This window comes from Stegastes partitus, unplaced genomic scaffold (genome assembly GCF_000690725.1).
Source record: "Stegastes partitus isolate 25-593 unplaced genomic scaffold, Stegastes_partitus-1.0.2 Scaffold39, whole genome shotgun sequence".
NCBI lineage: Eukaryota > Metazoa > Chordata > Actinopteri > Pomacentridae > Stegastes > Stegastes partitus.
The window spans coordinates 350260-374309 of NW_007577770.1; the positions used below are offsets into that span (position 1 = coordinate 350260).

Below are 24050 nucleotides of genomic sequence, written 5' to 3' on the forward strand. Positions count from 1 at the left end.
TAAAGGGAGTTTTAGAAGTCAGGGTCCATGTTAGCATGTTGTGCACTCGGAATCATCTTTTCATCTTTACCAGAGATGTTTTCAGAATTTTTTCTGTTGGATCACTGTTCTCTCCCCAAAACTGCTATGCCCAGACACCCACATAGTGAATGCAGTGAATGCTTGCACACACACACACACACACACACACACACACACACAATCCTTCCCACAGCAACAACAAGCGCAGTTCTCTGCCTCCCACTGAGTGTGGATGGTTTCTCACATCCCACCTGCTCATGAGAGCCCACGATCTTGAGCTGCAGCATCTCAAATTTCCACGAACAGTGATTTAGTATTAGAGGGGGCTATCAAGGGCTTTTTGTATGTTCTAAATGTTTGCAGTTGTCAGGGTTTAAGCAAGCCCGTAATGCAGACTTAACCCCGCACTGACATTATAACCCGTGGTCAGATGATCTGGATTTGCTTGTTTTATCATGCTCAGCTGCCTCTGTCAAGAATGTAAATTGAGAAAAAAAAGAAGTGTTGTGCTTGTGATCTGTATTTTGCATGTATGCACAAAAACAACACCAGGTTTTCTTTTTGGACAAGAAGAGGACTGACAGATTAAATAGAACACCAAGTTTAGATTACTGAAACATCTCTGTTCACATATTACTCAGTGTTAGTTGCCTATTGTGTAATGATTACCACGGGCATACAAGACAGAAGACTGTTGTGTGTGTGTGTGTGTGTTTGTGTGTGTGTGTGTGTGTGTGTGACAAGTCAAGCTAATTTCCTCAGTGTCTTTAAAGAAAATCCTGCGTCTTTTTTTGGTTACTCTGGCCACTGCTCGTTGTTCTCACCAAGTTAATTGCTAACCTCTGGGAATGCAGAGACTTTGCTAAAAAAGAATTTAGATTAGGTAACAAATACAAGTAGTTAGATGGTCAAACACAGTTTAAACAAACCCACAAGTTTGGAAAACTTATTTGGAAGATTAAATGAAGGCAAAATGTTACAATTATTATGCAAACTGAATGGCCAGTTCAGCAGTTTATCCAATTATACAGCTTGTAGATTGACTTTTGTGGTTGTACTTTGACCTGCTGGGCTACAGATGTGTGTACACCGGTTTCGTGTGCAGTGAGGGATTATTAGCAACATTATGGGTGCACTCCTTTTTGGTTTTACTGTAAATAATGCATTTAAGTAAGATCATTAAATGATCTGGTTAAATGCTCACTTGTGTACCAGTCTGATCACTTGATCGCTAGTTGTTTTGTTTTAATTGTGTCAAAGTGTTCCCACATCTCAGCATCTATACCAAACAACTTAAAAGTAACACCCAAGTTGTAGCATAGTGGAATTTTAATGATAATACAAAAGCAGTGGATGATATTTTTGTTGTGGCAGTGAAGCTGTTGTGTCATGCTAATATATGAATGACCTCTGCAGTGGCAGTTTCGTGCCGTGTTCCTGTTGCACCTGTGTTGTAATCATTCTTTCTTTCCCCCTACTGGTCTGGCCCTCCCTCCAGCCTTCCCAACCATGGTGGACAACCACGTCAGCCACAACTACATGGGGGCAATGGAGCCCAAGCCAGTGTACCCGCCCCCCCAGGTTACCCCGTCCAGGTACTCACCCGTTCCTCGCCACATGCTGGGGGAGGAAGACTTCCCAAGGTAGGTCACAGACCGGTTCCATGAATACTTTTCCAATGCATTACACACATTTGGCATTATATGGGGATAGGACTGACTAAGCTGTAGCACAGTTTGCCTGTGGACATCAGCTAGTGGTCTTTGGGGGTATTTCCTGGTGTAGTTGTAGATAAACATGGCTGTGGTGCAAACTTGTCTGGCGCTAAATTACATTTTTTAAACAAGTATTTTCAGCTTGCATGGGTTTCATTTTGTTCCTGGCAGCCTCCATTTTGTTGCTGTTTTACAGGCGTTGTCATAGTGCCTTTGATGGTACATGTATGTCCAGCAGTTTAACGTACCCTCGTACAATGTTCGATTAAGAAAAAGGAATGCTTAGCTTACTTTATTTCTTTTTTAGCTCATTGGTGTCGCATCCTACATTATAGCTGGACAGTGTGTGGTGGCTGTGTGCTGAGAGAGGCCTCTTGTCACTTCTTGTACTTGTTATGACTGTGTTTTAACCTTTGACCTCCCATCCAAGTACTGGATCAGAAGTAGCATTCATAAGGGCTTGATTGGAGTGTCCCACAAGGCCTTGAGTCAGCTTAACCCACAGCTCTGGGGAGGAGGCTATATTCCCTCTGTGTGTGTTTGTGGCTGCATGCAAGCGTTTATGTGCGCTGGTGAGTGAATGTGTTACTGGACGAGTGTTTGCTATGTTGCCCTGTAATGTCCTTGTACAAGCTGTCTACATGACTTGTATGTGCATTTGTCGCATCTTTGTTGGTATGTGTGCTTTATTTGTGTCCTACACTTGTCCCGTTCACTGTGATTCCTGTACCCCACAGCAGGGCTGAGCCTATTTACAGTGTCATCAACAAACCTGGGGACAGCAAGGTGCCCCAGGCCTTCTACAGAGGCTTCTGCCCTTCCCCTGCTCCCTTGTGCCAAGGTCCACTCCCCTTCTCTGGCAGGTACTAACCTAGTCCATCACGCCTTGCTTAGCTAACCCTCCTCTCTAAAGCTCAGCATCTGGATATGGCCACAGACAGGAGTACAGCCAGAGGACAGAGGCCACCTGCCTCAGCAGTAGTAAGTTGTGCCACACCTGTGCACATATCATATTAAAAGCACAGGAGATGAGTAGAGAAGACAAAGAGTAAGAGAGAGAGAAGGGGAGGGAAAGGAGGGGGTGACAGGGTAATATTTGTGTTGACAAAGTTCTTCTTTTACCTTCTTTTGGCTTCTGTCTCTATGTTTGCATGTAAATGTGTCCCCACTTTGTGTAGACTTTACTGCTTTATATGCTGGTCCAAATGGTGTTAGTGCTTTTTATGTTTGTATGACATACTCAGTATTCAACTCACATGCAGCCACTACTTAATTTTTCATGATTTCACATGAAATGTGTTGAAAAACAAAATACTATGAAAACAGCACATTGACTTTAGAGCAGAAATGAAAGAAATTAACTTATTATTTCTTGGCCTTTGTGTATGTGTTCTTTTGTGTTGTTGTTTTCTTGCTCTACTTTTCATATTTTTAAAAGGTCAACCCTCCCCCCACCCAGTCATTATTTGTCCATCAATTTTCTACTAATCTGCTCATATCTATGAATCTCAAACAATAGTGCCCTCCTCGCTGCAGTTTAAAATGGAGTCATACCTGCTCTTCACAAACACATCACCACAGGAGTGCAGCCGAAAGGGCTTCACGCTCCCACAAGCTGCTCAATTCCATCTGTCAGGAGGCATTGATAAAACTAAGCCTATATCTCGGGCCAAGCTACTTTCACTAGCGGTTACTGCTGAAGACAATAATATACTGTATATTTATGGCAAACACTTGTGTTTTTTTCTGTTTGGCATTACCAAATGTGCAAAATGCCTCATGCTTTTTGATTTTATTCCACATATTTATTTACATCCTCTCCACAGTCTTGTCCATTGTGCATCACTTCATGGATGAATGTTTCTGTGTGCGTGATCCATTGCTTTTATGTAATGTTCTTGTGTTAAATGTAGCCTATATTGTGTAACATGTATGCACTGATGCAAATATGTGTTTGCCTGAGTAAGACCCTGATTCCGGGGTTTGGCTGTAACAAAAGGCAAGTTGTGATGTGTAGAAGAAAGGGTAGAATAGGAGGGGAGCGTGGCTGACTGGAGCCACCCAACACAAAGATTCTGCTTTGCAGCGTTGGAATGTTTTCCCTGCTGCTCTCTGTATGTAAATATAAACACAGAGCCTCACTGTTACCATAAATGCAATGGGGAGTAAGAGCCTGATCTGGTCTAGGCCAGCAGACCAGCAGCAGCAGACAGTCCTGCAGCTGTCATGTTTCATCTGCACACAGGAAAACCAGGCCACGCACTCAGGTCTTACCCCTCATCACCCATGCTGCCAGCACCAATCACACATGCATACTGTACACCGAGACATTCGCTGACACACGCGAGCGCACACGCAAACACACGCTTTTAGTGCAGTGCGCAAATATGACACTGACACATACCGATGTGTATACAACCCGCACACCAAACAGCTCGTAAATCAGTTGTGCAAATGAGGACGGCCTGAATGCTGTGAGCATGCATGCACCTGTCTTTACCTTGTGGGTTTGTGTGTCATGTGTGTTGCATGATCAGAAAAGAGTGACAAAGTCTCTGAGGACATCATGGCTGACAACCAACTTGATCCCAATCGCAGCAGATAGGCATCCAGCTCCATCGAAGTAACAGGCCGATAGCAGACAACTCCCTCCAGCCTGAGCAGCTTCTCTATTGGCGACAACTAAGAAGGGTTATTTTAGATGGATGCCATAGTAAGCACAGGCTTCTGCAGAAGTGGAGCATGCTGGTTGTGAGGAATGAGTCAGAGCTTGTATCCGCCCTCTGTCCATCTGCACATCCCCCTCAGTGGTGTCATCACAGACACATCCCCTGACACCCTCTTCCCCTTCTCTGTCTGATATTCCCCCCTTTCTGGAGATATGTAATCAGTAGTGCCTTTAAATCCTTGTTTCTGTCCACATTGGACCAGATAAGAGATAAAACCTATGTGTTTATTATGCGCATGTGGTGTAAACATACATCTGCATGCAGTGGTGACACAGTGCACACAATCACTAAACAAGAATCTCCTGTCTGTTTTCCATATCAGGCTCTGCAGTAGATATAATGTACTCTGCAAACGTTTTAGGTGTTTAGATTGTTATCCACCATGCAGTATCATGGGGGAGGCTTCGGCTCAGTTCCAAATTTATTCTGTAGCATGACAACGACCCCAAACATACAAGCCAGAATCATAAAAGAATCATCATCGGCGACAAGAGGAACAAGGAGTCCTGCTCCACAGATGGTATGGGCCCCACAGAGCCTTGAGGAGACAGAAGACACTGAGACAGCCTAAATACACTAGAAAAAAAGTTTTATTTTAAAACAACAAAGCTGCAAAGTGTCTTTCAAAGAAGTCACAGAAAATAATAATTTGATTTAAATTTTCTGTTTGTAACTACTTTGTATGTAGGCAGTTGATAGGTAAAGAAAAAAAAACTATGCAGCATGTTTTTTTTTGTTTGTTTGTTTTTATAGCATCCTTGCTTTACTTTTAGTGCCTAAAGCTTTTGCACAGTACTGCACACAACAATGCCTCTCATTTGACTCCTTTGTTTTGGCACAGCTTGTGTAAATACAGAATCCTGAGTACTGCAGCAGCAGGTGAGCTAATCAGTAACTTTTAGTGTCTCTCTCTCACAGACACACTCACACATACACACACATGAACAAACACAAAACCTTTGACTGGTTATAGCAAGAACTCAGTCATCAATAACGCATTGACCTTTGTTTGGCACTTTTAAAAGCCGCAAAAGCACAAAGGGGAGTTTAAAATACATGTAATCAGAGCAGATTCAGCTGAGGCGTTAATCATTCAACACTCCGATTTTATTGTTAGTCACAATGAGAGGCATGGACGTATAAACTGTCTGCCACCTTAGTGGTGAATAAATGTTTCCCTGTCAATTTATAGGAAAAGAGCAGGCCGTGTAGAAGAGGCAGCCACAGAAAATCTATGGTGAAATTTAGGAAGTGAAAGGAAGACAGATGACAGCATGTGCCTCCATACATAAGCTGATGTAATCTGTTTGTGGAAAGCGAGAGATAAAGTGCTGCGAGAGGTAGTGTCTGTCTGTGGAAAATGGCGTCCATCTGCAGTGTCCACCATTAATCAGCCAAGCAGAGCCAATTACTGGGCTGAGTCCAGGGCAGCATGACCCGCTGAACCCTGCAGCCCAGATATCCATTCACAGCTTTAGGATCGAGCCGCGGCTGCCTCAGCCAAAACACTGAAGCACAGAGGGAAAATATAGTTGTGGGAGGGGAGGTGGGCTTTGAATTAGAGAAATAGCTGGGCAGAGAAAAAGGCTTTTTACCACTCTATAACTGTTTACATTCCTGGCATGGATGAAAAGGCAAAGCGGGGAGAAGGGAGGGGAAACAGGTCTTGTGATGGAGAGGGAGGACTTGATCCTTGCATTTTAAAAGTGGAGGAATTCACTCCCCTTTTCCATAAAAGTGGCCAGGCTATTCACATCCTATGGACAGACACACATGCACATACTGCTTCTTTGGGGAGAAGCATCGAAAGAAAAAGATGCTGGCAGTATGTGTCAAAATATTCTGCTGTAGTCTGTACGTTATTTTGCTGTTTGAAGATCTAGCATGCTGTCTAGCATGCAGCCAGGCCATAGAATACATGGTCATAAAATCAAAGGCCTCGAAGTCATGAAAGTCATTCCCTGGGCAGTTTGTTTACACTCTGACAAATTAGCGTGGAGCTTCTGGGAATCTATCTGTCTAGTCTCCAGAGGGCCAAGCTGACAGACAGGAATGCTGGTGTGCTGTACTGTACTGGAGGGGGGCTGAACCCACCACCACATCACAGCACAGACGAGGAACAAGCACGGTGTGAAAGGGGATCAAACCTGGATATCCTCCAGTCCAACACGGCCAAGCCCCTGATCATTCCAGATGTGAGTGGCGGGTGATCTTCTCTTCTTCCTCCAGAATGGAGGGAAAATTGTTTGCGTGGGAGCGTTAGGGTTAAGCGTTTGCTGGTGATAGGGAGAGAGCGATTGTCACAGCCCGAAGAGGAGCTGTTTCCCATCACAGCACACAAGGATGAGATAGGGAGCACAAGGCCCCGAACACAGGAGTTTCTAAAATTGTAGCCCGCCTCTCTGTGGAAGGCCAGATAGGAGGAGAGGCCGAGGAGTAATGCTGAGCCGCGCAATGTGCCATAGCCAACATGTTCACAGTCAACATCTCATCCTCCATGTCGCTGGTGAGGAGCCTGCCTGAACGCACAGTTAGGAAATGCTCTTTCAGAAGCAAGCACCAGATCCGGATCCTAAGGTAACCATGGAGATCTGTGTGCCTTGTCAAGCTGAGATGAAAAGCTCAAGATGGAAAGCGAAGTTATTTTAAGCTTGACTTCTTTCAAGGCAAGTTAGTTGTTTCAGCATATTTAAAGGCAATTACCACTTGTCATTTTTATTTAATTTTTGTTCCTCTGCCGACTAAAAAGTTCTAGAAAAAAAAAAAAGATATGGGATAAAGTAAGAACATAATGAAGCAAATACTTTAAGCCTTGTCGGTACAGTCGCATTTAATCTGTCCCTTAATCTCACTTGAAATATCACTACTTGTTAAGGAATCCTGCAGAAAAAGATTCGCTACATGGCTATTGATCTATCTTGTTTAGTGCTCTGACAAAAAGTCTGCATTTGTGCTAAGTTCAGTTCATTTAAAATGAATTCAGTTTAACAGCCTTTGCTGCAGGCACCGTTTAGTTTCCATACTCTGCCGCTCTTTTAGTGCAGCAGTCAACGCTTTTTCCAGTCAGTCATGGGTATGATTCTGAAAGTCTGGAATGCTGCCTCGACTGCCATCGATGGGAAAATGGTCTTAACAGCAAGTTTGAGCGCAGCCATTAGGGATTGAGTAGGAATTGTTCCTGTAGACCGCAGGCTGAGTACTGCGAGAGAAGACCACTAATGGGAACCATGCAGTGTTTTCTGATGATAGAGGAAACAGTGTGTGTTTTTGTGTGCTGGCATTTATGTTTATGTGTTCATTTGTATAGAAAGTCTGAGTGCGTGTGTGTGTGTGTGAGTCAACTGTTGGGCTTCCTAGTGTGTGTGTGTGTGTGTGTTTGCATTTGTGTGAAGTGTGTTCTCAGAGGGCTTTTGCTGGACTGTAGCAGCGGTTTGGCCTCTCTAGCATCTTAAAACTGAGGCAGTCTGAATAGCCTGCTGGAGGATGAGTCATAGTGGCTAAAGCTAAAGCAGAGCTTCGGCAGGTCTGTCGAGCAGGAGGTGGCTCATTGTACATTAATATGAGTGGGTGTTTAAGTGTGTACACGTGTGCACATTTCCATGAGATTTTCATGCATAGGCAGAAAGTGCTATAAGCAACAGATAATGGGCATTTGGACCCAATCATGTTGCTGTTTGTGTTACTGTAATGAGCAAAGTGTTATCCAAGTGGTTATCAGCAACTATCTTTATTAGCATTATGATTATTGCATGGTTATTACATGGTTAATCATTGTTTTCTCACAGTGAGTGGTGTCCTGCACACGAACAGTTAATATGTTAAAGTTTTCACTTTCGAATATGTACACAGCGAATCTGCAGTAAAAGATCTGCAGCCCCGCTGCTTGTAGCTGCCTAAATTGGATGCACTTGACATTTTGGGATCATACACAGTGCTAACCAATAGAAGATGGCTGTTGTCATACCCAATCTCTGTGTATCCCTCTGCTTATGCTACTTCTAATGCAGTTTTGGTCATATCTCTCTCCCGAGCTCTCTCGTATGCTCCCTGTCCTGCCCTTCACCCTGACGCTGTCACTCTGTTTGGCAGGGAGCCAAGGAAGGTGTTGCTGCACAAAGGCTCCACAGGTCTGGGCTTCAACATCGTCGGTGGGGAGGATGGAGAGGGGATCTTCGTCTCCTTCATCCTGGCTGGAGGGCCAGCTGACCTGAGCGGCGAGCTGAGGAGGGGCGACCGGATTCTCTCTGTCAGTACTTTAACTTCAAGCTTTTGTGTTTGCCCACATCAACAGCTGTATCAAGTTTGAGGCAGTGAGAATTTTCAGCCAGCTCCCGCTGACAGGATAATGATGATAAAATTAAGGTTGCCTAGTGTTTAGGAAGCCAGCAAACATCTGCCCTGCTGAAATGTCCTTGAGCAAGCTAATAAATCCATAACAACTCCGAGGGAGCTTAGCTGTGCTACTTTCCTCTGTTTTACTTCAGTGTAGCTTGCTGTCTAACAATACATTACCACAAAGTAGTTGAAAAGATTCACTCTAATGGTGAATGAAAGTCTTTACTGCAACATGTGTCCTACTAGTGACCGCTAAAACGACAGTCTTAAGTTACTAAACACAACAGAATTTTCATCTACACTTGGATAATAATTCAGTCATAGATATTGTTAGATCTCTGTATGTTGAGAGCAGACCTTATCTCTACAAATGAATCCAGTGTGAATTCAGACTTTGAGCAACAGAGCACGACTTGGCTTCTGTGCTGATTTTTAAACTTACACAAGTGATTTGCCTTTGGAATTTAATCTGGGTGTTTTTTTTTTAAATATTTCTCTATCTGCTTTTTTGCAGGTGAATGGAGTGAACCTAAGGAATGCCACACATGAGCAGGCGGCTGCAGCGCTGAAGAGAGCTGGGCAGACTGTCACCATCATTGCTCAATACAGGCCTGAGGGTGAGGCCCTACTGTTTCATATCATATAAGAAAACAGCTAATATTTTACCCATAAATGGGACTTTAACTCACAGTTTTATTGAACTCCACTGGGAAAAGTTACCACAAAACACCATGTAACTAACTTTTATTTCCAAAAGAATTCTTAAACCAGATTTACCTGTTGGGTAGAGACTAGTCTCACTTAGTCCATTCTGTAGAACATAATGGTGTGAATGTACCACACTGTCATTCTGCTACAGGGAGAAAACGCTGTGGTTTGTCTGTATTTCTTTAAACCAATAACAGTCATCATAGGTGGAGTTAAGTGAAGGATGCGGTTTTGAGGTTCCTTTAAAATAGTGATGAGTGGAATTGTTTTGGTCGAACATTTGTATTGACAGATACAAGAATGTGATCAAAATGGATGATCCAGTGCAAAAAGACTAGCAGAACTGACTTACTACATGATCCAAATCCTTAACAGATTTGAAGTTCAGTGTGTGTATTGCTGTCCGGAGATTGTTGCAGTTGTTTGCCACAGTGAAGAAAACAGTAACATGCAGATAGCAGGAGGGAGGGAATAAATGAACATCCGGTGTGTCAAACTAGGCAGCAACTGTTACCTCCGCCCATCTATTGCTGTCTGAGCAATGTCGCCTCAAAATATTAAAAATAAAATGCATGTCATTTTGTTTTTGGGAATTTACTAAAGGATTTAAAAATAGCTTTTGACAAAGAGTCTATATAAGATATGATCATAAAATTTGTTAATATTGCAGAACCTACATTAATCAATATTATATGTTGGTAGTGCAAATCCCCCATTAAATTTACAATTAATTAAAGTCAAATGACGTGCTGTGATCCTGGGATTTTTTCATATTAGCAGAACACTACAATTTTTACACATTAAAATCAGAGGAAGAAAAGTATATGAAATGTCTTGCTTGACTCAAGAGGTAACTTTCTAAAGTCTTAAGAAAATTACCCCAAATTATGTCCTTGGGGTGATTATAGCTTAAGCTTGGAGACTAAATTTGTCAAAGAAAACCTGCAATATAAACCAGATGAAGATGACATCAAGTTTAAAGAAATAATTTATATTTGTTTGTTGCATTGAGTTAGAGAAAAACTTTTAGATTAACCAGAAATCTTACACCGTATGGTAAACATGAAGGCACACTCATCCCCAGTTAAGCATAGCTTAGCACAAAGACTGAAAGCACAAAATGCTAACCTGATTCTGTCTTAAGGTAACAAAATACACCCACCAGTACCCTTGAAGCTAATTAACTGAGATGTAACATCATGGTTGTTTAATCTGTAGTAATAATAGTAATAATAATAATAACTGTTTTGGTTTTATAGGGGGTTATGCACCAAACTATTTCTAGTGGAGTGTCTATGGTTTATCAGGTTTATTCCACCCAAAATACTACTTTGTGTCCAACTTCTTACGGGTTTAAAGGTTTAATCACCCCAATAGCACTTTCTAATGAACAAGTTGTGGTTTTAAAGGTTAAACAAAATACTACTTTGTGTATAAGTACTTGTAGTTTTATAGGTTTATTCCACCCAAAACACCACTTTGTGTCTAAGCATTAATAGTTCAAAAGGTTTATTCTGCCCACACAATACTTTCTAATGAATGAGGTATAGTTTTAAAAGGTCTATTCTACCCAGAACTGTACATGAATAGTTTTTTGTTTTTTTCCAGTGTAGTAAACAAGCGGTCACTATGTTCTCTAGCCCCAAAAGAGCTGAAAAATAAGGGTAACTGAAATGTACTCCTATAAATGCAGCCTCCTCTGCTGCAGACACATGCTACTTCTCAAATTTAGTCACTGAGTGCATCTTTTTAAAACTGTGGTCTGTATATGTTTTGATTTTTTTAGGCTGCCATCCGTACACTGCAGTTTCAAAGTGTAAAAACTTGTATTTCACACACAGTGTATTCTCGGATGTAAAAAAACAAAAACAAAACAGGAGTTAACAAGGTTTTAAAAACGTGATTTTCCCTGGAGGGGGTCTTTAATAGACATGACCATTTAAGAGGCAGGAAAAGTCTGACAAAAGGCTGCACTGACAGGTTGCATTATGGGAAATGTAGGAAATAATGTTTGGGGAGCTCATACGAGACACTGAAAGTCATAATATCTCGGCCTCTGATGCTTTGAATCTTTTTTTTAAATACATCTATCACAAGTGCTCCAACTTGCTAAAACGGTCAATACTATAAGGCTTGAATATTCCTTGAATGGTGTGGTCAGATCTACCTGCTGCGGCGGAAGCTGCATGATTGATCAACTCGGGCTCCGGACAGCGCTCCTGATAGGCTGGCTGTGGAAGTATTCAGGTTCAGGGGCGTCTCTCGTGTGAGCAGGCTGATGTGTTGAGCCAACTGCAAGGCGGGCAAACGAGCTGCTGTTGTCCTTCCCTGTTCAAACCCGGAGCCCCTGCGAGCCGCCGCCGCTGTTTCCCGCGAACAGCCATGGAAAGAGGAGACTAAGCGGAAAGTGCGAGCTGTGCCTCCATTAGTACACCGGAGGAAAGTTTAAAAGCGGTTGGAGTGAAGGTGGAAAGCGACAAACTTTTATCAGTTTACCAGCCGGAGCGGATGGGGGATGGGCTCGGGTACAACAGCAGCACAGCAGACGCCGCATGAACTCCCTAATGGCTGGATGAAGAAAACTACCGGCTGCGACAGCGAAATAATAGCCACCGTTTGATTTAGCTGAGGTGAGCCGAGGAGGGAACGTGTCGACAAATACTGGCACGTTGAAACGGAAACAAACCGCGTGAGTTTCGGTGTCGAACATGCTTTTATTCATTGCTACTGTACTGAGATAGTTGGCTCGTCTTCTTTAGCTGTAACCTTTAGTTTCAACTAAGTAGTACAGCTTCATAACTAAATGCACATTGCACTTATGCTAGCACCACTAAAAGACTATAATTAGCCATCTCGAAGTGGCATAAATAAACATTCTTTCTTTATATCGACCTTGAAATTAATGCTAAGTTACCGTGGGAGACATGTGATAGCCTCACCCCTGTATACAACCACTTGTGTGGTAAAGTCCTGCCATTACCTGGGAACTGCTTTGTTTTCTGACTTGTTTTCTCCGTTTAGTACATACGAATCACTTCAGGCCAGGCGAAGTAGCATTAAATTTGAGATTTGTATGCAGCAGTATGCATTCAACTTGTTGATTGACTGTTCTTATGTAACCTAAACCTTTAGGTGGGGACACACAGGTGTGGTCAGACAGGTGTGTGTCAGCTCGGTGGTTGGGGCAGTGAGCTCACCTCTTTATATTTACATTACATCCGTTTACCACTGCCTCAGCAGACGTTGCACATACAGCTCTCAGACCACAGGTCCACTTTTCATGCTGACTGAAGCAGAATTCTAATGTTGGCCAGCTTTGTAAGTTTATTTAACAAAATGGCACCACTCGCTCCTTATAATGGTAAATTGTGGCTTGGCTGTGTATTACAGCTGCCTTGGCAGTTGCATATTTCTCAGTGTTTCAGTGATTCTTTTTGTGTGTACTTGAGCATGATGCAGTAATGCTGTAACAACAAAGGAAAGGATATTGTGAGCTTTATATCCAGGCTGAGTTCTCAGGTCGGACTATGACAGGAATGTGAAGGGGCATGAGTTGTAGCATGCTCTCACTTCACATTTCTTTGTCTTTAAATAAAACACAAGTCTCAAATGTCCAGTAACTCTCCAAGGTCATTGAAATTGAGGCATAGCATGACCTTTGAGTTGAGATGGGGCTAAGCTAAAGGAAGACACAGGCTGAGATAAAAGCTGACAGTAGTGCAATAAACTTTTTTTTCTCTGCTGCAAAGTGCAGATTGTAAATCTTAATACTTGGCCATCAGAGTTCATGTTGTGTTGCATGCCAGATCATTCAGGCAGCATCTTGAATAATGATGTGGCTAGTTGAAGGGAACCTTTGTTTTCCACACCAAACCATGCTTTCAGCTCTGTGCCCCCTTTGTAACTCAGCGAAGGATGTTTATCTGTTTGTGTACAGTAGTTAACTACTCTAAACGAACAAGTCGAGTGCTGGCAAATGATTGACTTCCTGCATCCCCTCTGGTGACCTGAGATCTGTCGGCAGTAATTCTGCTGGCATCCTAAAGCGGTGCTTGACATGTCGTTCATTTGAGTTTGGAGCAGGAGGAACCCCCAGTGAGCTGTACAAGGACAGTCAGTCAGGGAGGGGAAAGTGGAGGGTGAGTTCTAGTTTATGCCAGGCAAACTGCCTAGAGAGTATTCTCAGGGGCCGGGGCCGGGCATCCATGGACCTCTGATCCAAGGCCAGCACTGAAAACTACAAGAAGCAACAATAGAGCACAGAGGCTGTAGCAGGAGGCGCCCTTGACTGTCAGTGGCTTATTGGAGCATCACCCGGTCTTTAGCTCTCATTCGGGAATAGAAGTGAAGTTTGTGTATTCACACACTGCCCTGCCCCACCAGTAATTACACTAAAATTTTTGCATGTAGGAAATGGGAGGAGGGGCATGAAGGAAATGTTACACCCCATGACCTCTCATTAAACTCACAGTGAGCATTACAAAGCTTTTTAGGGGTAGTTTCACCAGGGTACATACATACATTCTGCTCTGTATTATCAAGGAGGGGGAGGGTGTGCATTCAGTGGCTGGACTGTCCCTGAGAATATAACACACTCTCACATTACAAGTACATGTCTGCTGTGTTGCATAACTGGATCAAAAGAGAAGCGACCATCCCCCAAAATAAAAAAGCTGCACAACTAATGAGGACACGCAGTGGGAGTTAGAGGTACAGAATAGTCCCAGTTTCTATTAGCTGTCATTCCTTCCTGTGGGTCACTCCTAAAAATATGGCTTAGCTCTTGAGTATTGCTTTAAGGAGCCAGGTTTTAACATTCATAATTGTAGACTCCCAGTCCCCCAGCACTCCAGAGGTGTGCTTGTAAGTAGGGATGATCATGAATAGTTAATGTGGGATTGATCAACACTTAGACATGTGACTTGTTCTTAAGGAGATGGATATAAGTTGTTGTCCTAACCTGTTTCTACCTTGTGTAATTATTTACTGTTGGAAGACTACACCCCATTTTGTGTTATTCTTACTTGTAGCACCAATATTTTACTTTTGATGCGTATGTGGATCAGTTCCAAATACTGGTTATTGCTTTGCTTGAGCCCTAGTACGTGATCAGTGCCTTAACCCCTAACGTACAAGGGCACCCAATTTTAGATAATTAAACATGGACCACACTCAGTTAAATAAATTTCTTAAATTTGCATTCTTATTTCCTATTTCCTCATAGTCCAGGCCAACTTGTGAAAAATTTGTTACTGTAGCTCCACGTGTTCAATATTTGAAGTGGGTCAAACGGTCAGTACAGAGTTTAAGTTTCTCATGTGTCGTCCTGTGTTACTGTTGTGAGATGGTTTGTGATTCTCATTCAACAGTATCACAGTGCATCCTTTTAAGTACCAGGAGTATCCTTCCGTTTTCGGTGTAACAGGTGTTCACTTCCCTCTCTGTTTCATATCATCTGACTGTAAAATTGCTAGAAATGACTTCATTGTATACAAGGTCACTGCTGGTGGTTTTTGAGAGATTGATTACAGTGTGGTTTCTTACTCGGATCTACACAGATATTGTGATGTGTCATACACAAATCGTGTTGCAGAATTACTTGTAATCTGATGTCACGGTTATCAACAAGGTGCGGCAATAATTTATGGTTGTCATGTGATTCCTACACCAACTTCCCTCAGAGGCTTAAACCTGATTGTAGTTCAGTGCTCTTCCTGCTCCTCCTGAATGTCCACAGTATTTAGATGAATCATCTGGACGGTAGGAATGTGAACAAGCAGAGCATTTAGCTCCACCACCTGTGCTACTGATAGCACTTGTCCTATCTCACTGGCACAGCTCTCAGGCAGCCCTTCATGTTGGTGGTATTGTGAAGCAGGGCATTAAGACTGCTCTCTCTATTTAGCTACTCTTTGTCTTGTCCCTCGGCCCCTCCTCTCTCAAGCTGCCGCTTCTTGTGCTCCTTTCTCTCATCTCTCCTGTGCCTGAAAGCCAAGTGGACCAGTCTGAATGGCTGTTTCCGTGTGCGCTGTCCCTGTTCTAGGAGTGCTAGAACGTTGCTCTTGGTTACTGGCAGTCAGGCGGTGTCTGGTTACCTCACCTTGCAGCGTCACTCTGTTGTATTGTTAACCCTTTGAGCAGAGCCCAGGGTGGAGAGCTGTACACAGGCCAGAGCCAGACCTGTGTTTGCTTTGAATCCCCTTTAGATGTCAGCAGGGGGTTACAGTTCAGTGACCTGAAGCTTGTTTTTGCACCTGCTCAGAATTTTCCGGGAGCTTTTGACTAACTTCGGCTGAATCACCTTTGTAGGCATAGGTGTTTGTTTTTTCAAGGCTACTTCTAGGCCTGAGCAGAATATGGACTTTGATCTTATGTTGTTCACGTTACAGGAAGCATTGGCAGCTATGGATGATTAAGCAGTGAGGTAGGAGTCAGCCCCTAAAGGCATGGCAGTCAAAGAGATAGTGGAAGAAATCTGGATGATATTCACTCGCACTGGTTCTTTTATAGAGCAATTATGATCAAGATATAGATATATTGTCTCATTACAGCAATATTGTGCGTTATCACATGTCGTTCAAAATGTAATTCTGCCATATACGTTGCTGTGCACATACCATCTATGACACATTAACACTTTAACTTGATTCCCTTTCTTTTCGTCAGTGGCATACAGTGTAAAATTGTCCAGAAAATTGCTGCCTTTCTGTGGCCCCAGCACATCCTTTGTGTGCTCACATGAACACCTTAGCCTGCTTGTTTTTCTAGCTGTATCTGCCGGTCTGTGTATGTGGACATGTGCTGTGTGGTGCGGTGGCCTTGCTTGTTCCAGCAGCCTGGGTACAGAGCACGCTGTGCACAGCAGGCTAATGAGAGCATTCTTAATGAGGAGGTCCAGGTGGATTCATACATCATCCCTTTGCTCCTGAGCAGCAACTGGATTTACACACCTATGACAAATGGTCATGCATTTGAAATTGTTGGAGGCCTTCCCTTTTTTTAACCACACTGAAGAGCCCAAGTTGAACTTAATTAATCTGTGTAATTAATTACCTGACATGAGACATTACTGGATGTGTAAGGCAGATCTGTGATAAACCATCTGTTCCTGGGGTCATTAATCAGCCTAAGGATTCGCTGAACCTTTCCTCTATTCTCTCTAGCTCACTGCAGCGCTAACCGAGACACAGACCTCCAATAATATCCTAGTTAAACAACAGAGCAGGGTCCAACGCTCTTTGGTCTCTTTATTCTAGATCTCCAATACCACCTTAACCTTTGGGTATATCAACTTTAAAGCCCAAAGGGGTGGTGTTAATTTTCGAGGACCTATTTTTGACCCAGTTTGTGTTTTTTTTTTCTTTCCCCCTATGCAGAGTATAGTCGCTTTGAGTCTAAAATCCACGACCTGAGGGAACAGATGATGAACAGCAGCATGAGCTCAGGATCAGGCTCCCTGCGCACCAGTGAGAAACGCTCCCTCTATGTCAGGTAAAGCTGACACACACACACACCACACACACCACAGACCAACACACACAGTCATGCTTGCACTAACCACATCAGTTCTAAGATCTGCAGTCAAAATAAGCACTCTTGCATAATAAAACTCGACCTGTCTGTGGGAGACAATAAAGCCTGAATGCACGTGTTGTCAACAGCAGTAGCACTGTCAGAGTACAGCAGCATGACACATATGGCATAGATCGTGTGATAAGACATGATATTTCATGCCGATCTATTTGTAGGATGACATTTAATTTAGGCCATTGGGTTGATACTGTTCATCATCACCTAAAAGCTGATGGACAGACATTCCCTGTTGTTTTGATGCCACGTATGACATTGACTCTACTTTGCTTAATGTAGATCGACAGTAGAGCTTGTCAACGTGACCTGTGTTATGACACTTTGGGCCAGTTGCCAAACTGGATGGCGGCTCATTTAGGAATTAAAACAGGTGGCATCCTTCTGCTCACAATAATGCATCGAGTCACAATGGACTCACAGGGGTCAAGGAAAAAAGGACTGTGTGATGTAACTCCATAGTCCAAGTGCTTCCTCGTATTTCTGCTGAAACACTAATGCGCTTCACTTAACCTAAGCTTAATAGCTACATTACTAGATTGATTGAGCCCAAGTTCGATAGAAATGGACTTCACGCGGATGTATCAAAAGTATATAGGTGTTACCTCATTGGAGACCTGCTATAGTCAGAGGGGTGTTAAGCAGTCTGACTCATGCCTCTCTTATAGACTAACTCCGATGAGGCATGTAGAGCCTAGCCTGCTCCTGTGCGGGTGACTAAGCCCACAGTTATGTTGGAAAAGCTGTCTAGTTTGCCGGCTGATGTGGGAGCCGCCATGTCCTCCCAGCCCAGCCTCAGGAATGCGGAGGCGTTCAACCTCTAAGGTGCGCTTCAAAAAAAAAAGTGTCACGTGTGCTCACACTCTCTGTAGCACAAGTATGTCAAGGTGCTATAACATTGCAAAGGCAGGGAATTTGATTATCGTTCGTTAGCTTATGATGAAAATGCACTTGTTGCCCTCTCAAGCGCAGGAACTGATAAGCTTTCTCTTTATGACAGTTTCTTTATTACTGTTTATGCATAGCCAGCTGCAGTTATAGTTGGCAGACGTAGGCTGGCTCAAATCTTGAAACGGACGAGAAATCATGTAGTGCATGTTGGTCAGAGCCTGTTTGTTCACCAGACCATGATGTTGCCTGTGGATATAGGCTTGTAGGTCAAGAGAAGTTGAAACCTGTAAAACAGGTATTAATACCTTTAGAAACGGTTGTGGGTTTACCTGTCCAACAGGATAGTGACGCACTCAGACAGACAATAAACAGTGTATGTTTGTCGTGGAAAGTATGTGGAAGCAGCAGGTAATAATGTCACATGGACAGTTATGAATGGCATGCTTTCATATGTGTTGTCCTAAATGGACTGTGACACTTCTCTCCACCTTACGTCTGTATAGTTATTAGAACTGTTGGCATAACTAAGATGAATATTTTAAACCGATGCATTGGTTTGAAATAGTAATTCTTAATGACTTCAATTCATTGGAACAAGTTTTATTTTATTTTTTTCCTTTTCTGTATCACGAGACTGGACACAAATCTTCAAAAGTATGGGAATGCTGAAAATGATCACAGAGCTAATAGGTGGTTTCTAAACTGTAGAGTTCCGATGACCAATAAAGCATTGCTCTTTTACATATTTATGTGTTACTGTCATCAGACAACAAAACGAGTATGAAATGGAGACTAAAACGCAGCCTATTACAACGACATGTTAAGCAGAAGTCACTTCCAAGCCACTGCTGTGAACTGTTAAAAATCTTACTTTGAAAAACGTGACAGTGAATCACACAAATCAAATACAATGACTGTGCTGCGAATTTGACTGTATTTCAGTTCAATTTGAAGCTACTACCAAAGTCAGACAGCAATTACACAGTAAGAGAAAAGGGAGTTGCTTTAGCTGCTGTTTGCGTTTTTAAAAAATCCACCGTGTCCATGTTACAGATTTAGTAGACAGCTATCATTTTACTTTGTTAAGGGGTTTAATAGAAACTGAAGTTGCACCATTCACTTTAATAATAAGCCCTCTCTTTTTTTAGTTTGTTTTTTCATGCTGGAGTTTCAAATTTAACCCTAAGGTTTTGCACTTTGATATGTAAAGCTTTGTTTACATTTTGTTCTGTGCTGCATTATCCAATGACATAATTTGTCAAAAAATAAAATCAACTTAAACAAAATAGCCCTTTTGCTTTTTCTGAGGAAAACTAATTGTTCAGATTAAGTGACGCATCATTAAAATAGACTTTAGTGGCAGCCTCAGGGCTTATATATAAACTAGTGACTTCAATTCAACTGTTATCATCTTGTCACAGTCAAATGCGGTAAGAGGCATTAACGGCTGTATCAAACATAACTTTCAAGATCCTTCATTATTGTCTGACTTCCACGTATTTTAAATCTAGTCACATCACAGCCCACATGCCAGCAATGTGAAGTAATAGAAAAAGTAGCAAAGACCAATTATGTAATGCTGCAGATTCATAACTGCTAATTTGTGCCAACTTTGGACACTTGGTGCGGTAATTTGATCTTGGTTCATGTGGAATCTTTGCACAGAAATCCAAGATAAAATAGGGTGTAACCAGAGCCTTTGTCTTCGTAGAGCTTTGTTTGACTACGACCGAACGAGGGACAGCTGCCTGCCCAGCCAAGGCCTGAGCTTCTCTTATGGGGATATCCTTCATGTCATAAATGCTTCTGATGACGAGTGGTGGCAGGCGAGACTTGTCACACCTCATGGAGAGAGCGAGCAGATTGGGGTCATTCCCAGCAAGAAAAGGTATCGTCCCTCTTCATTTGAAGCACTGCACTAATGCCAGATGAGGATAATATGACGACCTCCACTGAATCCCAGCCTAAACTTGGAAGTGTTTCTCCTTCTTTTTCTAGAGTGGAGAAGAAGGAGCGGGCCAGGTTAAAAACAGTCAAGTTCCACGCCAGGACAGGCATGATTGAGTCTAACAGGGTAAGTGTAGAGGGCCAGCTGCTCCCCGCCCTGGTGCCAGAGCGGCTGTCTTCAGAGCTGCTGCTGGGCTCCCAGGGAGATGGCCTACTTCCCCCTGAGTGTGGGAAAGGGACCAGCACCTGCTCACTGAAGCAAGCACAAAAAGCACTCGTATTACTGTATAGCTTACACAGAAGCTCTGGAGATGAGCTGTCTCTGTAACCTCCACAGTTCGTGCACTCAGCGACATTAAGAAATGTGCACTTATAAAACGTCTTCACGTTTGTCAGAGGCTGATCTGTCAGATTTAATTTGTACACATATAAATCAGCTGTAATATTGTCTGTATTATCTATTATGCAAGAAGATTCAATTGATTGAAAATGGTACATGTTTAATTTGGTCAACAGACGCCTGTTTCCTTCACATGGATGTGCCGTTCATTTTCACCCATTACCTGCTTCTCATTTTCATTATTTGACGTGTATCGTTTGTTTACATTTCATTGGTTTATTTTTATTTTTTTGCATGAGTGTCGAGTACCTTCATTGAAACCCATTCTGTTTTTGTTTTCACCCTCTCATCGCCCTCCCCTCCCCTCCCTCTCACCCACACATCGACAAGCAGCCAGTCAAAGTAAAGCGCAAAAAAAGCTTCAACCTCTCACGCAAGTTCCCGTTTTACAAGAGCAAGGAGAATATTGTGCAGGACTTGATGGAGCCTGACCGTGAGTACCAGCTGTGTGATCGAGGGTGGGGTGGGTTGGTGTTTTCGTCCTTTCCCCTTCATGCTTCAGTTCTGTCTCTCAACTTTCATCTTTCCGCTCACCTCCAGGGATGGTTTGTGTGATGGCACCACTCTCATCCCTTTCTCACTGTCCCAGAGAGATGCCCCACATGCCAGAGCCAACATCACCAGGCAGGAGATGTGGGGTTCTCTCTGTTGTGTCTGTGCATCTGTCTATGGGCTCCAGAGGAGTGTGTAGCTGTGTGCGCTGCCAGCTGTGTGTGTGTTTGCAAGGTCTTGGCTGCATTAACACACAGGCCTTCTAATACTGTGATGCTACTCCTTGTATAAGTCCTGATCAATTCTCCAGTCAGTCACTGACCCACAACAAGAAGAATCTCATTAACTGGACTGAAGCTTTAACACTTAACAGGTCAAAATCCCATTTTAATGGGATTGGGCTTGTGTAATTGAAAGGCCGTGGCTTACTATGAACAAAGTGGAGCTCAGGCTTAATGAGTACCACAGCACCATGTGTCAGCGGGCCTGGTGAGCACTACACTGCACTCCTCTCCCTCTCTGCCCCAACTCTCACTAACCTCTTCTTCTTCCTGTCTGCTTTCTTCTCTTGGTTTCTGCTCTCACCTGTCGGGACACCTAGGACTTCCCAGGGTTAAGCGATGACTTTTATGGATCAAAGAGTTTGAGTAAGTGTGTGGTTGTACTGTGTCAAGCAGCTGTCCCCTGAGCTCAGAGAAGAATGCTTTGTCACTGCAGACCCAGCTGGGAATGCAAAAACCACACACATTTAGAGTGACACACACACGAAGACCTATGTGCAGGCTCACACACACAAAAAAACCACACCTACTGAGATTCACAGTACATTTAAAAGATGCATTCCCAAGGGAGAGTGAGTGTGCGTTACACTTATTCTGAATGTCTCACAGGGCCTGTACAGTACATGTTTAGTATAGTTTTGTCATATAAGGTCACATAGAGCTACAGTACATCTGTCACCAGAGCAGGGTGTTGCCACATCTGGCTGGAAACACCTTTTCCTCTAGCTCCCCTGAGACAGCCAGCTCCTGCCTCCCTTCTGTGGATGCTGTAACGCCTGTATGTTTTCTTTGTCTTTTCCTTGATATGAGATCCGCTGCCACAGGCACAGATCTAGCAATAGGAAACATTGGCCAGGGAATTGTGGCTCATTTGGGATATTGTCACAGGAAACACTTAATTTCCTATTGCTTGCACCTAAAACCACTTCCCTAATATTTCAAGAGCATGGCTGCCGCACCAAACAAGGCTTCTGCTTTCTTTATTCCCTTTTTTTTTTTTAATGGCCTAGTTGTTGAGAAACAGGGTGCTTTTTTTCCCTGAGGCCGGTGAAAATATTTTTCACTCATAAGAGGAGACTTTCTTTTAATGCGACTGTGGTTATACTGTTTTTTTTTTTTTTTTTTTTTTTTTTTTTTTTATACGATCTGAAACTCACTCTCTTTTGCTTTTGCAGAATGCCTGACATCCAACACAAGTGACAGCGAAAGTAGTTCGAGTGAGTCACCTTAATTTCTCATGGTCTTTCTGATTTGCTTTACACTGCCCACATAGATGAATAACAGGGTAGATGTCGTTAAATTTACTTGTGAAATGATGTCTGTAACTTAATATTCATTTGGAGATTTATCAGCCATGACAGCTTAATTCTGTTTCTTTAAACGAGATGTAAATTTCTAATGGTTCTGTTTCGCGTTATTACAGAGGGTCAGGAGGACACGATTCTTTCCTATGAGCCAGTCATTCGACAGGAAAGTGAGTGAATCACTTCTCTATAAATGGGGATAAAAACATGCAGCACAAATCGCACAATAGGTGTTTTTGCATGTATCCTCAACCACCTTCTTTCTCTCCGATGCAGTACACTACACAAGGCCTGTGATCATTTTGGGCCCAATGAAGGACAGAGTAAACGATGACCTCATCTCTGAGTTTCCCCACAAGTTTGGCTCATGCGTACCACGTGAGTTGACAACATGCGACACCTCTTAGCAGTGCACTAAACATAACAGCGGAGACAAAAATAAACTTGTTCCATTCACCTCTGCAGATACAACTCGTCCGAGGCGAGAGAACGAGATGGACGGCCAGGACTACCACTTTGTGGCTTCAAGAGAGCAAATGGAGAAAGACATTCAGGATAATAAATTCATAGAGGCGGGCCAGTTCAATGAGAACCTCTATGGGACGAGCATCTTGTCTGTCAGAACTGTGGCTGAGAGGGTAGGCATCCGGACTTGTGTTTCTCTGTAGGGTTTGGTTACCAGATTGGGTTCGGGGTGCAAACAGAAGCACATTAGGTGGTCTGCTAGATCCTAAAAAGGCTCCACTACTAACCTTCCCCAAAATCATGAGCTTGTCGTTTTTAATTTAAGTAGTTTTATAAGAACCACAATCAACCCATGGTGAATATAATTATTTGACAAGTTTTATTAACAAAGCGCTCTCTATCTGCCTGCAGGGGAAACACTGTATTCTGGATGTGTCTGGGAATGCCATAAAGCGACTGCAGCAAGCACAACTTTATCCGATTGCCATCTTTATTAAACCAAAATCCATTGAAGCCCTTATGTAAGTCGAGAGCCTTTATCCAAATTGTGATCAGGATATCATCAGGTCTGAGTGTGTCTGGTAGACTAACCATGACTACCGTTGTTTTCAGGGAAATGAATAAGAGGCAGACGTTCGAGCAGGCCAATAAAGTCTTTGACAAGGCAGTTAAGCTGGAGCAGGACTTTGGAGAGTATTTCACAGGTTGGTCTCACTGCTGTTTTGCTTTGATGAATATCTGTAGTTCTGATTTGGGCTGTAGCCGATGACTTTTACCTCTATTATTTTCTCAGTTAGTAGATCAGCTAATAAACTGCCAGATAATCATTAAACATATTTGTCAATAAAGCACAAAGTGATGTCTTCAAATTTCTTGACCAACCGTCTAAAAACTCAAAGAACTAGTTTTTCAAATATGTTTTGAAATAATTGGAACAAAGTCAGTCAACCAGCTTGTTAGTTGGAGTGTGTCAGTTGTGATTAATTTAGTATTTAATTGCTTACCACGTGAAGAAAGAAAGTTTCCATGTCTTATTTTGTCCAAAGAACAGTTTGAAATCTAAACATATTAAATTCGAAACGGCAAACTCATCATACGCACAAGTTTAAGGCTGTGCTGCAAATCTGGCTGTATTTTCGTAAAATTCAAAGATGCTAAATCAGACAATGACACAA

At 42.8% G+C, this 24050-nt stretch overlaps 1 protein-coding gene across 3 annotated transcripts in view; it reads left to right on the forward strand.

Annotated features, from left to right (window-relative positions):
* dlg3 (discs, large homolog 3 (Drosophila)) overlaps positions 1-24050 on the forward strand; it is an 89130-nt gene that overhangs the window by 61458 nt on the left and 3622 nt on the right. The window contains exons 11-24 of one of the 3 annotated variants that reach the window (XM_008303788.1): positions 1520-1664; positions 2474-2599; positions 8555-8711; positions 9315-9417; positions 16885-16999; positions 19698-19874; positions 19985-20060; positions 20667-20766; positions 22282-22323; positions 22530-22580; positions 22687-22788; positions 22876-23048; positions 23287-23396; positions 23488-23579. In XM_008303788.1, the coding sequence (XP_008302010.1) occupies positions 1520-1664; positions 2474-2599; positions 8555-8711; positions 9315-9417; positions 16885-16999; positions 19698-19874; positions 19985-20060; positions 20667-20766; positions 22282-22323; positions 22530-22580; positions 22687-22788; positions 22876-23048; positions 23287-23396; positions 23488-23579 (1569 nt within the window). Of the gene's footprint in view, positions 1-1501; positions 1665-2473; positions 2600-8554; positions 8712-9314; positions 9418-16884; positions 17000-19697; positions 19875-19984; positions 20061-20666; positions 20767-22281; positions 22324-22529; positions 22581-22686; positions 22789-22875; positions 23049-23286; positions 23397-23487; positions 23580-24050 lie in introns of all 3 variants that reach the window. The other 2 variants (XM_008303771.1, XM_008303779.1) reach the window with 2 other exon arrangements.